Raw genomic sequence first — 12,794 nt, 5'->3', positions numbered from 1 at the left:
AGGAAGGAATGAATTTCAAAATCAAAGCAGATAAAATTAAACCACTTGCAATACCAAAACCTCCAACGACAGTACCTCCTCCTTCAGTTAATCCTTCATCATTCACTTTATTATATCCATTTCAAACATTAAAGAAGCAAAAAGATTTTAAAAAGGATTTCAAAATATTAAATAAACCAATTGACCCAAAAATTCAACCGTTAAAGGAAAAATTTAGTCGCCCTTCATTTGCACCATATCCATATTCATACGAAATCGATCATCTGGAATATTCAAAAGGAAACGTTACTTATTTATTTGCCATTAACATTAACACTAGATATTTATATTGCATTCCGGTGAAAGGGAAAACAGAACAGGAAACAAGAAGAGCTATACAATACTTACTAGATCATGAAAGAGTAGATAATATCAGGGGTGATGGTGATAAAGGATTTCAGGCAACTATGACTCATTATTTCCCACAAATTAATTTTTTCTTTTCATCCTCTCTATATACGTTTCATAATAAAATAGTTGATGCGGTAATGAGAACTCTTAGAGATGCGTTAGGGGTTAACGGTCAGATATACTGGGATGGAAATCATGACTCCATCATACAACAGTTAGTATATTATTACAATAATACATGGCATAGAACAATAAACATGAAACCAGTGGAAATGAAAAATGATATTTCAAAAGAATGGGAATATATTAGAAAGCAAATGGAAAGGTTGAATGATGTTAAACGTGAACAAATTAATTCGGGGCTCATGAATTTTAAACAAGGGGATAAAGTTTTGATTCATCTCGATTATGGAAAAACTGATAAATCAATGACAAAAAGAAGACGAAGATTTGACACAATAGCTGAATTTGTTAGATATATTAACGGCAATGCATTAGTTGAAGTTGACAATAAATTAATAGAAATTCCGATTTATTTTATTACTCCATTATATTTAAATAATATTTAATTTTTTTATTTCGTAAGAAATGAGTGACAACAAAGCAGCCAAGAGTCCTGATTTAATTAAGATTCAGAGTCCAGACGATGAATATAAAAAGAAACTAAACAGAATTAAATCAAAAATATGCTATTACAAAAAGAAGCCACAATGCGGTGGGGTTGATGCCCATAAAACTAATGGAACCGAAAACGATAAAGAGAAGAAGGAAATAATCGAAAAATTAGAAACTTACCGTTCAATCCTTAAACTGAGTGAAGCAAAAATAAAAGAATTTAATAGAATAAATAAATTGATTGGAAGAGATGAATTTAATAAAGATGAATTTTTAAACTCTATCCAAATTTAATTTTTATTCCTCTTCGACAACGTCTCGAATAACTGAAGGTGTTACCATGTTACCATGTGCTACCAGGTTATTTAACTTCTCTGAAAAAATGAGACAACATGACATTTAGACAACAACACAGGAGGAAGGCACTTATGAATTATTTTTGAATAACTGAAGGTGTTACCATGTTACCATGTGCTACCAGGTTAATTAACTTCTTTTAAAAAGTGTGACAACATGACATTTAGACAACACAGCAGGATTAATGCAAAAATAAATTCCAATCATACTTTATAAAGCTTCATTTACAGGTATTTCATCGTCAGTAAATGAATCCTCATTATCGTTTGGTTCAACCTGTTTATATAATCCTTTCATTTCTTCTTTCAAAACATAACACCATGTTTGTTTACCATCTATTCTTCTATGTTTCCTATCACATTTATCCTTAATGCTCATTTGAAAATTCTTGTCTTTCATGTCTGATGGTTTGCAGAATAGAGCATTTTTACACGTCATACCTGCACACAATTCATCATAATGTGTATTTATCCATACATCTAAAGGATTTGTTGATAATTCAATTAAATCTTGTTTGGCTTCAGTCATCGGTATGATTCGTACATTAAATGATGAAAGGTCATATTGCATAAAATATGTTAAAAGGTTATCATAAAATTCCTTTGTGCATGAATCCATTAAATTCTTGAAGTAATCAAATTGACCCTTAAATTTACCATTAACCCTTAAAACTACGTATCTTCTGTCTCCAACTTCAATTTTGACAGGGTAAACGTTATTAGTTACCAAAATGAAGTTTGCAACGTTCTGTGCTGTCCTTCTGGGTTGATTCTTTTCATTAATTCTAATCGCATTATCTGTAATAATTGATTTCAAAGCGTTGAAGTTTGCGAGTCTATCTTCACCTACATTCTTGAGTTCATTAAGTACAAGAAACATTTTATTCTCAACAACCGAATTGAAATTACCCGTTAGCTCACTTATTTCAGTAATGTTTTTACATGAATAACCAGCGAGGAGTTCAGAAATAATGTCTGTAAATCTGTTTTTACCTGTTCCCTGAAGTCCTTTCAAAATAATTGCTGTTTCATTCTTGATTCCAGGATGTTGAATCATTGATGCAATCCAGCCGAGAAGGTATTTATACACTTCATCGTTATTATCACAAATGGCTTCTTTAATGAAATTCATAAACATCTCAATTTTTGAGTAATCAGGCTTTTCGAGAACGTTGTATTTATAACCTTGAAACGTTGAGAAAACATCTGGAGAATCAGATTTAAAGCAAACACCCTTAACAGTTAATGAAGACAATTGATTTAGTAGTACGTCCCATGCTGTTATTGTTTTACCTTCTTCTTTAAATAATTTAATCATTTTAAGTGACTCTTTCATGTTTGATTGAAGAACGAATGATATTTGATTCATTTTGTCGTGGATATTATAGTCCTTTTGAATGAAATATTTATTTCCACAATCTACAAAACGGATTACACGTGATAAATCCTCAATTACTTCAGAACTGTTTTTATACTGATGATTTTCAGCCTTGCGTCTAATATCTGTTATCAAAAACGAGTCATCAAGTTTGATATCAAATGTTATTTTTGGCTTACGTAATAAAGGTAAAACATATTCATCATAATATTCCTTTTGATAAAGTTTTAGAATCTTCACCAAAACAAATGGAGAAGTCATTAAATGTGCATATCTACTACGTGCTTTTTCAAAATTACTTTTTGCATTTTCAGTTAAATTGCAGAAGTTATAAACGTTATCGTATGCTTCATTAATTAAATGATTAGGTAACGAATTAATTGCTTGAAACAGTGTGAATAATGTAACTTCTTTTTCTAAATTCATGTTTCCACCGTCATTATGTACTTCAAAATCACTGATGCCATCAACTATGCTCTGGGCAAGTTTATCGTCAATGTTTACATCTTTGTTTTCATTCACGATAGTCTTTATTTCTTCGTTCTTCTGTTCAACTCTTACCTTAATATTCAAATCATTTAATATATCATTCACTGTTCTGGTTATGGTCGAGTCATAACTTCCACGAATGAATGAGTATGTTTTGATTGGTTCTGTTGCATTCTTTCGAACTCTTGAATCAGCCATAACCACTAATGAACGCTTTGAATCATCCATAGAAGTCATTATGTCAATATCATAATCATTGCAGGAATAACATTTAATCATTCTGTTCGAAACTGCATAGAAGAAATTAGTGTTGCAATAAATGTGAAGACCTCCTGAAGCGGTTTTAACGATAACATCTTTATCCGAAAGTTTTGATAAAATGTCTTTTCTAACTGTTTCTTTAAGTTCATCATTGTACGATTTATTGATATCAACATCTATAATCGTTAAATTTGAAATTTTATTTACTAATAAAGCCATACCAGTTTTCCTTCCTCTTCCTCCATCGTGTTTGAGGTAGTTATGTAAATCAATCTTGTTTTCACCAATTCTTTCGTTGAGGGTTTTAGTTTCTGCCACAACTAATTCCTCAGCTAATGAATCAATAACTTTTTCATCAGAAATGATAAAGTTGCTGTCATTTATATAGGAATAAAAAAATAAAAATAATTTTAAAACTAACTTTATTTTTGGGCTGCATCATATTTCCAGGACTGTTGTCAAAATGTCATGTTGTCTCATTTTTTCAGAGAAGTTAAATAACCGAGTGACATGGTGACATAGTGACACCCTCAGTTCTTCAAAAATAATTAATTATTGAATAACCCGAAAACATTAACGTAAACATTAACGTAAACATTAACGTAAACATTAACGTAAACATTAACGTAAACATTAACGATAAAATATATTTTTGGTCGTTTATGACAAAAATAAATGGTTCATTTACTCACAATATTTTTGTACAAAACGACCCCCAAGCTTTTAACTTCTTTTCTGCAGCTTCTAATGCTATCTTAGCGAGTTCATATTCTCTAAATTCTCTCTTTAAATTTTCTTGTTCCCATTGGTCTAGTTCGAATGGAGAATCTCTATAACCATAACATAACTCACGTTCATGTTCTAATTGTTTTTCGCGCATTTTTCTAACTTCTTGTTCGAACAAAGGTTTAGCATTCTCTACTGTATCTTCAAGTTCTTCTTCATCTAATTTCTCATGAACTTTCTTGTCTATGGAGTCCATAATTTTTCCAACTGCTATGCAATATTTTGGAGAAGCCCACATTGCTATATAGTTTATAAGTCTTGGGTCTACATACGTTCCTCTAACTTGTTTGATTTCATCAGGAATTCCTGCATGAATTTTGTATAAAAAGCAACCGTCTGAATTCCGGCGGTTGCTATATTCTTCACAAAATGCCTTATAATACTCTTCCCAGGACTTATTTTCCAACAACTTTCTAAAGTCTTTCCTAAACTGCTGACACATATTTGTTGCATTAATGTAACCATCCTTGTCTCTACGTAAGACTTCAATACCGTTATAAGTGCCTTTTGTGAATGTTTCGCCATTAGATTTGTTCGTGAATGTTTTTGCTTCGACTGACATTTCTGTTCTTACATACAAAATAAAAAAATAAAAATAATTTTAAAACTAACGTTATTTTTGGGCTGCATCAAATTTCCTGTGTTGTTGTCAAAATGTCATGTTGTCTCATTTTTTCAGAGAAGTTAATTAACCTGGTAGCACATGGTAACATGGTAGCACCTTCAGTTCTTCAAAAATAATTAATTATTGAATAACCTGAAAACATGAGACTTTGTCTCCGGACTCTTTGAGTCACTTAACGAAAAAATATATTTCTGCAGTTCATCCATTACTTCATTACCTAATTAATTACAGACATAAAATATATTTAGTTCATTCGGTAAGCCTTGACCCAAAGGTCTGGGCTCAAGCACATTCAATGAACACGGTACCATGCGAATACAGTCACAAATGGTGGCATGTAATCTTTACCCGAGCCTGTTGGATTTGTTGTGAAAGTGTGTGAATGATTTCCTGCGGTTCCACAGAAAATACCTGTGCTTGAATCTACTGGGTCAGTTGAAATATCAGATCTATTCATTCCCTGTCTATTCGAACCCGCTGCAAGATTTGTATAACCTCTTTTTGTTATTGAATGTGAATGATTACCTGTTGTGTTTGTAGTTCCTGTATGAGTGTGCGGTGGAAGGTTTGCTTCTTTAATTTTCTTCGAACCTCCTGTTTGCTTTGAATATCTAGCACAGTATAAGAATTTATCTACAATCTGCTTCCACATACCAAAACCTAAAAACTTGCGGATTTGTTGAGTTCATTGACGTATAAATAGAACCAACAGGATATAATGTTTGAAGTATTTCATTTTTCATGCTTGTAATCACATCATTTACTTCCGACTTCTTTGCATAATTTTCATCAACATAAGTTTTATCTGCTTTAAGGTCTAAACATCCTGAAACCCATTCTGTATCAGCTTTAACTTTAAAAGTCTCAAATGTCCATTCATGATACCATTCAACCTTTTCTTTAATTTCATTATCTTTTTCATCAACATAAACCAAATTTGCCTTCTTATTTAACTCACTATCCACATATTCCTTATCTGCCTTCTTCATTATGTCGTTTAGGAAACCTTCTATGAATTCCTCATTTAAATTAAATCTTCCAATCTTCAAAACTTTAGGAAATGCATTTAATGCGTAATATCTCTGTTCTTCTGGTGGAATTGATGTTATATCATCCGTTATTCCTTTAATTTTTGAATTCATAAATAAAATTTCTTTTATATTTGATATCACTGCACCACCTTTGCAAACGAATTCGAAATGGTCATTTTTCAATACTATCTCCAAATCTCCATATTTCAACCTTTGCGTTTGTTCTGCCGTCTTTGAACTATATGCATATATGGCGTATGTAATGGTCTGAAGGACCTGGGCTCTTTGTGCCTTAAGTTGCTGTTGTTTAATCATTTATTATGATTTAAAAATAAATATTTAATCTGTTATCTCATCAGCTATTTTTTCTATTTGAAATTGCCATAATATTTCATTCATGAATTCTAAATCACAATCAAATAGGTCAGTTATTCTAAATTTAATATTTGATAAATCTTTTGAATGAAGAATAAATGAATTCCCGGATAATTGAAACGGATATGATAAAGAAAATGTGTTTAAGTTGATGGAGAAAATGTTTTGTATTGATGGGTAAGAGTTAGGGTCTAATGTTTGATGTGAAAATCTCATTGGGGTATTAACTTTATCACATTTGATTAAAATGAAATTGGAACCAGTGTCAGAATACAAAACATCCCCAACATCTTTTTCAAAATTTAATATCCCCAACAATGAACGAAGATGAGGAGTACAAAATTTAATTTTCAGCGGAAATTTAATAAGGTTATTTATTTCATCAAGTTCAAAAAGTTTATCAGGTTTTGATTTAAAATTTTCTTCATACCATACGATAAATGATTCATTTAAATAACTTAAAATCATGTTAATATCCCATTTCGCTATCACATTATTTATATACATATCATACGTTTTTTCAAGGTCATCTTTAATAAATGATATATAATCTGAAGGGTCTAAAAGAATGGGATTAAATTTACCACTCACAGAAACGAGAGTAACATTATAAATTCCGCTAACTGTTAAATTTAATTCAACTATTATTCGAAATAATATTGATAATTGACATTTTTATTACGATTAAAAATATGGTAAAGCGTTATTTTCCAGTGATAAATAAAACTAGAATAAGATTACCTCAAGAATTCATAAATTCAACGAATAAGAAATTCATTCATGTTATAAATTTTAGTGTTTTCAGAAAATATGAGTCAATGTCATATTCATCAACAGGTTATATTTCACTTCATTCAAATTTAGTTCAATCAAACCCATATAATGACCATTTCATAAGATTTTCAGATGGTATTAAAAATGTAATTGATAGATTAAAATATGAACAGATTGACAATATCGAATTTTTGGAATTTTGGTTTAAATATCCCGATGGAAAAAAGATTGAAGTTAAAGATAAAGCTGATACTATAACAAAAACAATTACAATGACCGATCCAGATAGTGGGGAACAAAAAGAAATAAAACAAACGATAGAAACTGGTGAAAGGTCAATTATTATTGATTATGATTCAAAGGATTATTATTCGATAATGTTAATGCTTGAATATTAAATAGCCTTAACAAAGAATTTTTCAAGTGATATTTTATATTCATCAACTATTTTATTATAAATATCATTATATGTTAAATGAAGTTCAGTTGTTGTTCCGTTCTTTGATATCTTAATTGTGCTAATATCCTTTATAGGATTTATTTTTGCAACTGTTCCGCAGCATGAAACCTCATCATCTATGAAAAATTGAATCTTAACGTCTGAATCTTGAACATCACAAAGAATGGCGATAATGTGAATTAATGATTCATAAGGTAAAATAATTAAACCGGATTGGTCAATTAAATTTATTATTGAATCATAATTATTAATTATTATATCACGGTAAATTTTCATTAATTCAGAATTAATGTCTATTTTATATGGGTTCTCGATGTTTGATGAAAGAGGTGGGGGTATGTTGGATAAGTGGGAATTTCAACAGGTTCTTTACCGGGTTCAGATAAAATGATTGGGTCTCCATCTTCTTTATTTTGCTCCTCCTCCTTTTTCGGTAAGTCACGAGTTAATAAATTTGGTTGAGTTGCTGACCTTGTTAATTCAGGGCTAACATTAACTTTAACATTTTGAATAATTCGTGATTTATCATCATTTACGTTATAACCAACCGTAATCTCTGCTTTTGCGTTAGTGTTCTTTTGACTAGTGAAACGTCTTCTCATTTATATTCGAATAAAAAAAATATATTTAAACTTTTATTTTGCTGGAACTTTTGAATCTATTATTCCCTGTATTTGTTCATGAAGTTGATTTTTAGCTGTTTCATCGAAATTAATAGACCGAATATATTCATTAATTGCATTCTTATAATCATCTGATTTCTCAAATTTTCTTTTATCTGATTCCTTAACTAAATCATAAGTTAAACCACGTTGCTGATATAATGGTTTCTTAATTAAATCTTTGAATGCTTGAGATAAAGCACCTGATGCAATTCTTGCTACTATAATTGGTTGGAATTGCTGTTTAAGTTCATCTTTAACATTTGCGAAAACTGGATCGAATAAAGCAACTTTAAAGAATTTCTTAGCTGAAATTTCAGGTCTAATATTTGCATATTGACCATCAAACTGGTTAGAATATCGTGGTAATCCATCCGGTCCCTCTTCAATAGCATTTAATTCTTCATTGAAATAAGAATATGGATTATGACGGTATGAATTAATTGGACCATTTTCACCTTCTCCAATGTATTGTTTAACAGCTTTTCCATTTTCATCAAATTGCATAGGATAACGTTCATTATATGCTTTACGTTTAGGATAATCAGATATAGTTAATTTATAACCATTTATGACTTTAATATTACCTTGACCATCAGTAACGAAAACTTCATTTATACCATCAGGTTTTCCATTTGGACCCGTAATGTCTGCTTCGTGTGCTTCCCAATTTGGACCATGACGTTTGGCATATGCTTGAGCTTCTGGTAATGTTAAAACGTTTCTCATTTGTTTAACATCTTTTTGAAGACCAGCAACAATATGAACTAATTCTTTCATTCCATCAGGAACTTTCATAGTTCTATTATATGCACCCTTTTTGTTTGTCCCTTGTTTTAATGGAACCTGTAGAAGATTTACCATTTCTGTCATGTTTAATTATAAATAAAAAATAAAAATTAATTATAAAAAGTTAATCAAATTTAACACTTCCTTTATTTAAATCAACTATTATTTTTCCATGTTCACCTAATTGCTGATATTGTGTGTAAAGTTCATTAATGCTCATTGGTAAATTCACTTGATAAAGCATAACGTTCAACTGTTGACGACTAAACCCACTGAAAATGAAAAGTGTTGATAGATTTGATTTAATGTTTGTGCTTAATGCTTTGAAGTATTGAACAGCCATAAAGAATGAACACTGAATGTGTCGACATTGAGTTAATAACTGATTAAAATATGATTTCTCATTTGTTATTAGTTTTGATTTCACTGCATCATCTAGAAAAATGAGTGAATGCAAAAATTCTCTATCAAAATTTGAAATAGAAAGTGTTTCAAATAATTCATCCCGTTGTTTATCAATAATTTTATCCTCTAATCCTTGCTTCTTGATTGTATTATATAATTCTTTATACATTAAAAAGTTTTTTAAATAATCTTCTGCTTCTTCTTGTGATAAATAAATAATTGGAATTTTGATTAAATGCTTTAAAGATTCAAATGTATCATCTGAAGGTGAACCTGAACGGTTGATATAAATTAACACATGTGAATGGGGGAAGTGTTAGCAATAATGATAATTTGTTTTAATATCGTTAATGTTTTACCTTTATTTTGTTTACCAATTGCTGCAGTGATTGAATTTAAGTAACATTCAGAATATGGAATTTTCATTAATTTTTCCTTAGATAGAGCATTTCTATTATCACTCAATGCTTCATTAATCATATCATCTACGTATGTATTATATACTCCCGCTAATTCTTCATAAGGGGTGGATGAATTTAAATCCATTTAATCAAAAATAAATTTATAATTTTAAACATTTCTATTCATCAATATTTCATCATATGAACTTCTATACTGTGGTGGTGTACCTGTTGGATGATATTTCAAACCTTCGTCCGGTGTCCATGTCCAATATGTAGTCCTAGTAAACCAAACCTGAGGAGGATTTGTCACCTTTGAACAGTAAGTGTCATTTACACCCTGAATGATTGGATAAGCTTTCACTTGTACTGTAACTTGTGAGTTGAAAGTTTCTAATCCATCAAAGAATATACCCGCTCCATCACGTTGAACTGGAATAGTGCATAAGAATGAAGTTTGGTCTTTCCATGTTCTAGCTAATGGCGTGCCATCATCTGCATTCAGTGGTCTAGTTAATGAGTCCTCGTATTCTTCTGTGCATTCATTCACTCCATCTAAATCAGAAGCTTGAAGCATACGTGTAAAGAATATGTCACCCACTGTGGTCATCGCTTGATCGGGGAAGTTTCTGGAATCTATAGTGACCTGAAGACCTCGAAGCATTGGATTTTCTAAAACCGTTCTTTGCATTGCATTCTTCGGAAATGTTAACACAACATCTGTAACATTATGAAGAGCGTATGAGAAATCTGAGCTAATACCTTCAGGAGTGATGCAACCTCCATTTAGTGAACGAACGTCAATATGTTGAGCTGGAATCATGAATGGATCTTCCTTACTGAATAAACGTGGTATTGCTTTAACTGATTCTTCAATTAAACCGTATCCTGGTGTAATGCATTTATCCTCTAAAACTTCCATCTTTGTGCATGAAATAATAACGTCATCAACTTTGCGTCAGCAGATGTAGCGGCTAAGCTTGTAATTAATTTGGCAGGAAGTCCGATTTGTTGGAATTTGCGATCATATTTATAAACATGATTCATAATCTTTTCATAATTTTCATCAGTTATCTTTTCATAAACGTAATTTTGTAAATCAGCAACTCTTAACGGGTCAACCTGACAAAATACTAAAGTATCCCTGAAAACATAATATTTAAGAATGATATCACCAAATGATTTAGGATAATCATCGAACGCCTGAAATGCTAACAAATCATTTACCGGAATAATCATATCAAAAGTGATATCAACTTCTTCATTTGCTTTCTTGAAAACTTCTGAAGGGTCAATATATTTACCACATACTGAGTTATCATATTTTTGAACATTATTATATAACGAATGAACAAACTTTTTAACTTTCCTTTCTGATTTTGGTTTATATGTTGCAAATGCGAAAGATTCACGGGCGCAATCCATCTGAAGATAACCGGCATCACCTCTTTCGGTTTCTACTTCTAATTGTTTAAAGCTTTGATTTGATGATTTGTAACCAACGAATAAACGCATGCATTTAAAAGCGGCATCACATGTGAAAGCTTTATTTGAAACTAGAGTTGCTTTAACTTTGCGTTTAATATATGTGTCACCTAATTGGTTCACATCATGAGCCGGATTTGTAATTCTTAAATGAGTTTGTTTATCATCAAAATATGGAGCATCAGAGTCATAGCATGAACTTTCAAGTTCTCTATAATATCTTCTACCGTCATTCTTTGCGAATATTTCATTTATCTTTTCGAATGAATGAAACACATTTCCATTAATCGGTTTAGTGTTTGGCACCAAATAGTTAGTCGTCATTTATTTAAATAAAAAATCAAAATTAAAAGATGAAAATGAATTTTTAATTTTAATGAAATAATCAACTATGGCTGCAGGTATATTTAAGAAACTGTGGGATAAAGTAAAAAGAGGAGCGCATAAAGTTTGGGAAACAATGAAGAAAGGAGCAAATTGGATATTTAAGAATAAAGAAGCAATTAGTGACGTTGCTGAATCAATAACACCAAAGCTGCCCCAATAAGAGAAGTTTTAAATAAAGGAGAAAAAGTTTATCAAAGACTTCAACCGATACTAAGATAAAAATAATATTTATTTATTTTTCCACTATCTACCTCCTATTTTATTAAGTATTCCTTCAGCTATTCCACCAATTGCGTTACCTGCTTGTGCTCCCATCGCCGGATTACCTGCTTTAGTACCTAATACTCCACCTATGATAGTTCCTGCCGTTTTCGCTACTGGTGCCAAAAAGTTTGCAACGGGTTTAATAATCTTTTTATGAACCCAACCCGCAGCTTTCTTAATTCCATCCCATAATTTTTTAAAGAATCTTGCCGCCATTTCTGATTTAATATTAATTAAAAAATATATTTCATCACTTATATTCTAATTTTTATTTAATGATAAATGAAACCGATTTTAAAAATAAATGAAACAGAGGAGGAAGAAATAAATGAAAGTGAAAATGTTCAACAAAAAATAAACGTTGTTAAACCAATTACTGAAATAAAAATTTTTTCATCTGTTGAAGAATTTAATGACTATTATGCTAATAATAAAAAATTATTTGAAGAATTGACAACATGTAAATTGAATAAAATGTTTAAAGTTGATGGATTCAAAATTTCAAAAATAAAAGGAGTGGTTAGTTTGAAATCTATTCCTCAATCAAGAATCACATCATTAATGAAAATAGATGATTTAACAAAAAGAATAGAAGAGATTGAAGAAAGAATGAATCAAATAATTGATTTCATAAATTCAAATAATCATTAGTTTCTTAAAGTTCAATGTTGAACTCATCAAATTTCTTTTTCATCATTACCATTACTCTTTCAACTCTATCTTTTGATAGTCTTGCGTTTAATTTTTAAAGTTTATTTTTTAAAAATTTTTTTATTTTTTTATTTTTTTATTTCATTATGGTAGTGAATCTTTCATTCATGAAAATAATTATTTCTAATTTCTTTTACTCGTTTATGAGGT

General features: G+C 30.4%; 4 protein-coding genes and 4 pseudogenes across 8 annotated transcripts, besides 1 other annotated feature; 2 read left to right on the top strand and 6 right to left on the bottom strand.

The window, feature by feature from the left end:
- Positions 1-221: 221 nt before the first annotated feature.
- Positions 222-9,816: a mobile genetic element.
- On the top strand, positions 979-1,299 carry TVAGG3_0170600 (uncharacterized protein; the record flags this gene model as incomplete). Its single annotated transcript, XM_001580186.2, has 1 exon — positions 979-1,299. One exon carries the CDS (start codon positions 979-981, stop codon positions 1,297-1,299), a length of 321 nt encoding a protein of 106 aa, XP_001580236.2.
- Positions 1,573-3,708, bottom strand: TVAGG3_0170590 (uncharacterized protein; the record flags this gene model as incomplete). Its single annotated transcript, XM_051225296.1, has 1 exon — positions 1,573-3,708. The coding sequence occupies one exon, from the start codon at positions 3,706-3,708 to the stop codon at positions 1,573-1,575; it is 2,136 nt and encodes a 711-aa protein (XP_051110282.1).
- On the bottom strand, positions 4,178-4,717 carry TVAGG3_0170580 (uncharacterized protein; the record flags this gene model as incomplete). Its single annotated transcript, XM_001580185.1, has 1 exon — positions 4,178-4,717. One exon carries the CDS (start codon positions 4,715-4,717, stop codon positions 4,178-4,180), a length of 540 nt encoding a protein of 179 aa, XP_001580235.1.
- Positions 5,193-5,589, bottom strand: TVAGG3_0170570 (annotated as a pseudogene). The gene has a single exon. A coding segment is annotated over exon 1 (397 nt).
- Positions 7,475-8,142, bottom strand: TVAGG3_0170560 (annotated as a pseudogene). The gene has a single exon. A coding segment is annotated over exon 1 (668 nt).
- TVAGG3_0170550 (uncharacterized protein) lies at positions 8,544-9,075 on the bottom strand (the record flags this gene model as incomplete). The annotated part of the gene is made up of 1 exon (XM_051225295.1): positions 8,544-9,075. A coding segment is annotated over one exon (532 nt), but the record flags the coding sequence as incomplete, so codon positions are not given.
- A 595-nt stretch (positions 9,817-10,411) lies between the features above and the next one.
- TVAGG3_0170530 lies at positions 10,412-11,606 on the bottom strand (annotated as a pseudogene). Its single transcript has one exon. A coding segment is annotated over exon 1 (1,195 nt).
- Positions 11,607-11,673: 67 nt separating this feature from the next.
- TVAGG3_0170520 lies at positions 11,674-11,888 on the top strand (annotated as a pseudogene). The gene has a single exon. A coding segment is annotated over exon 1 (215 nt).
- The last annotated feature ends 906 nt before the right edge of the window (positions 11,889-12,794 follow it).

This window comes from Trichomonas vaginalis, chromosome IV (genome assembly GCF_026262505.1).
Source record: "Trichomonas vaginalis G3 chromosome IV, whole genome shotgun sequence".
Lineage (NCBI taxonomy): Eukaryota > Parabasalia > Trichomonadida > Trichomonadidae > Trichomonas > Trichomonas vaginalis.
Note: the sequence above shows the minus strand (reverse complement) of the source record. Positions and strands in the feature narration are given on the sequence as shown.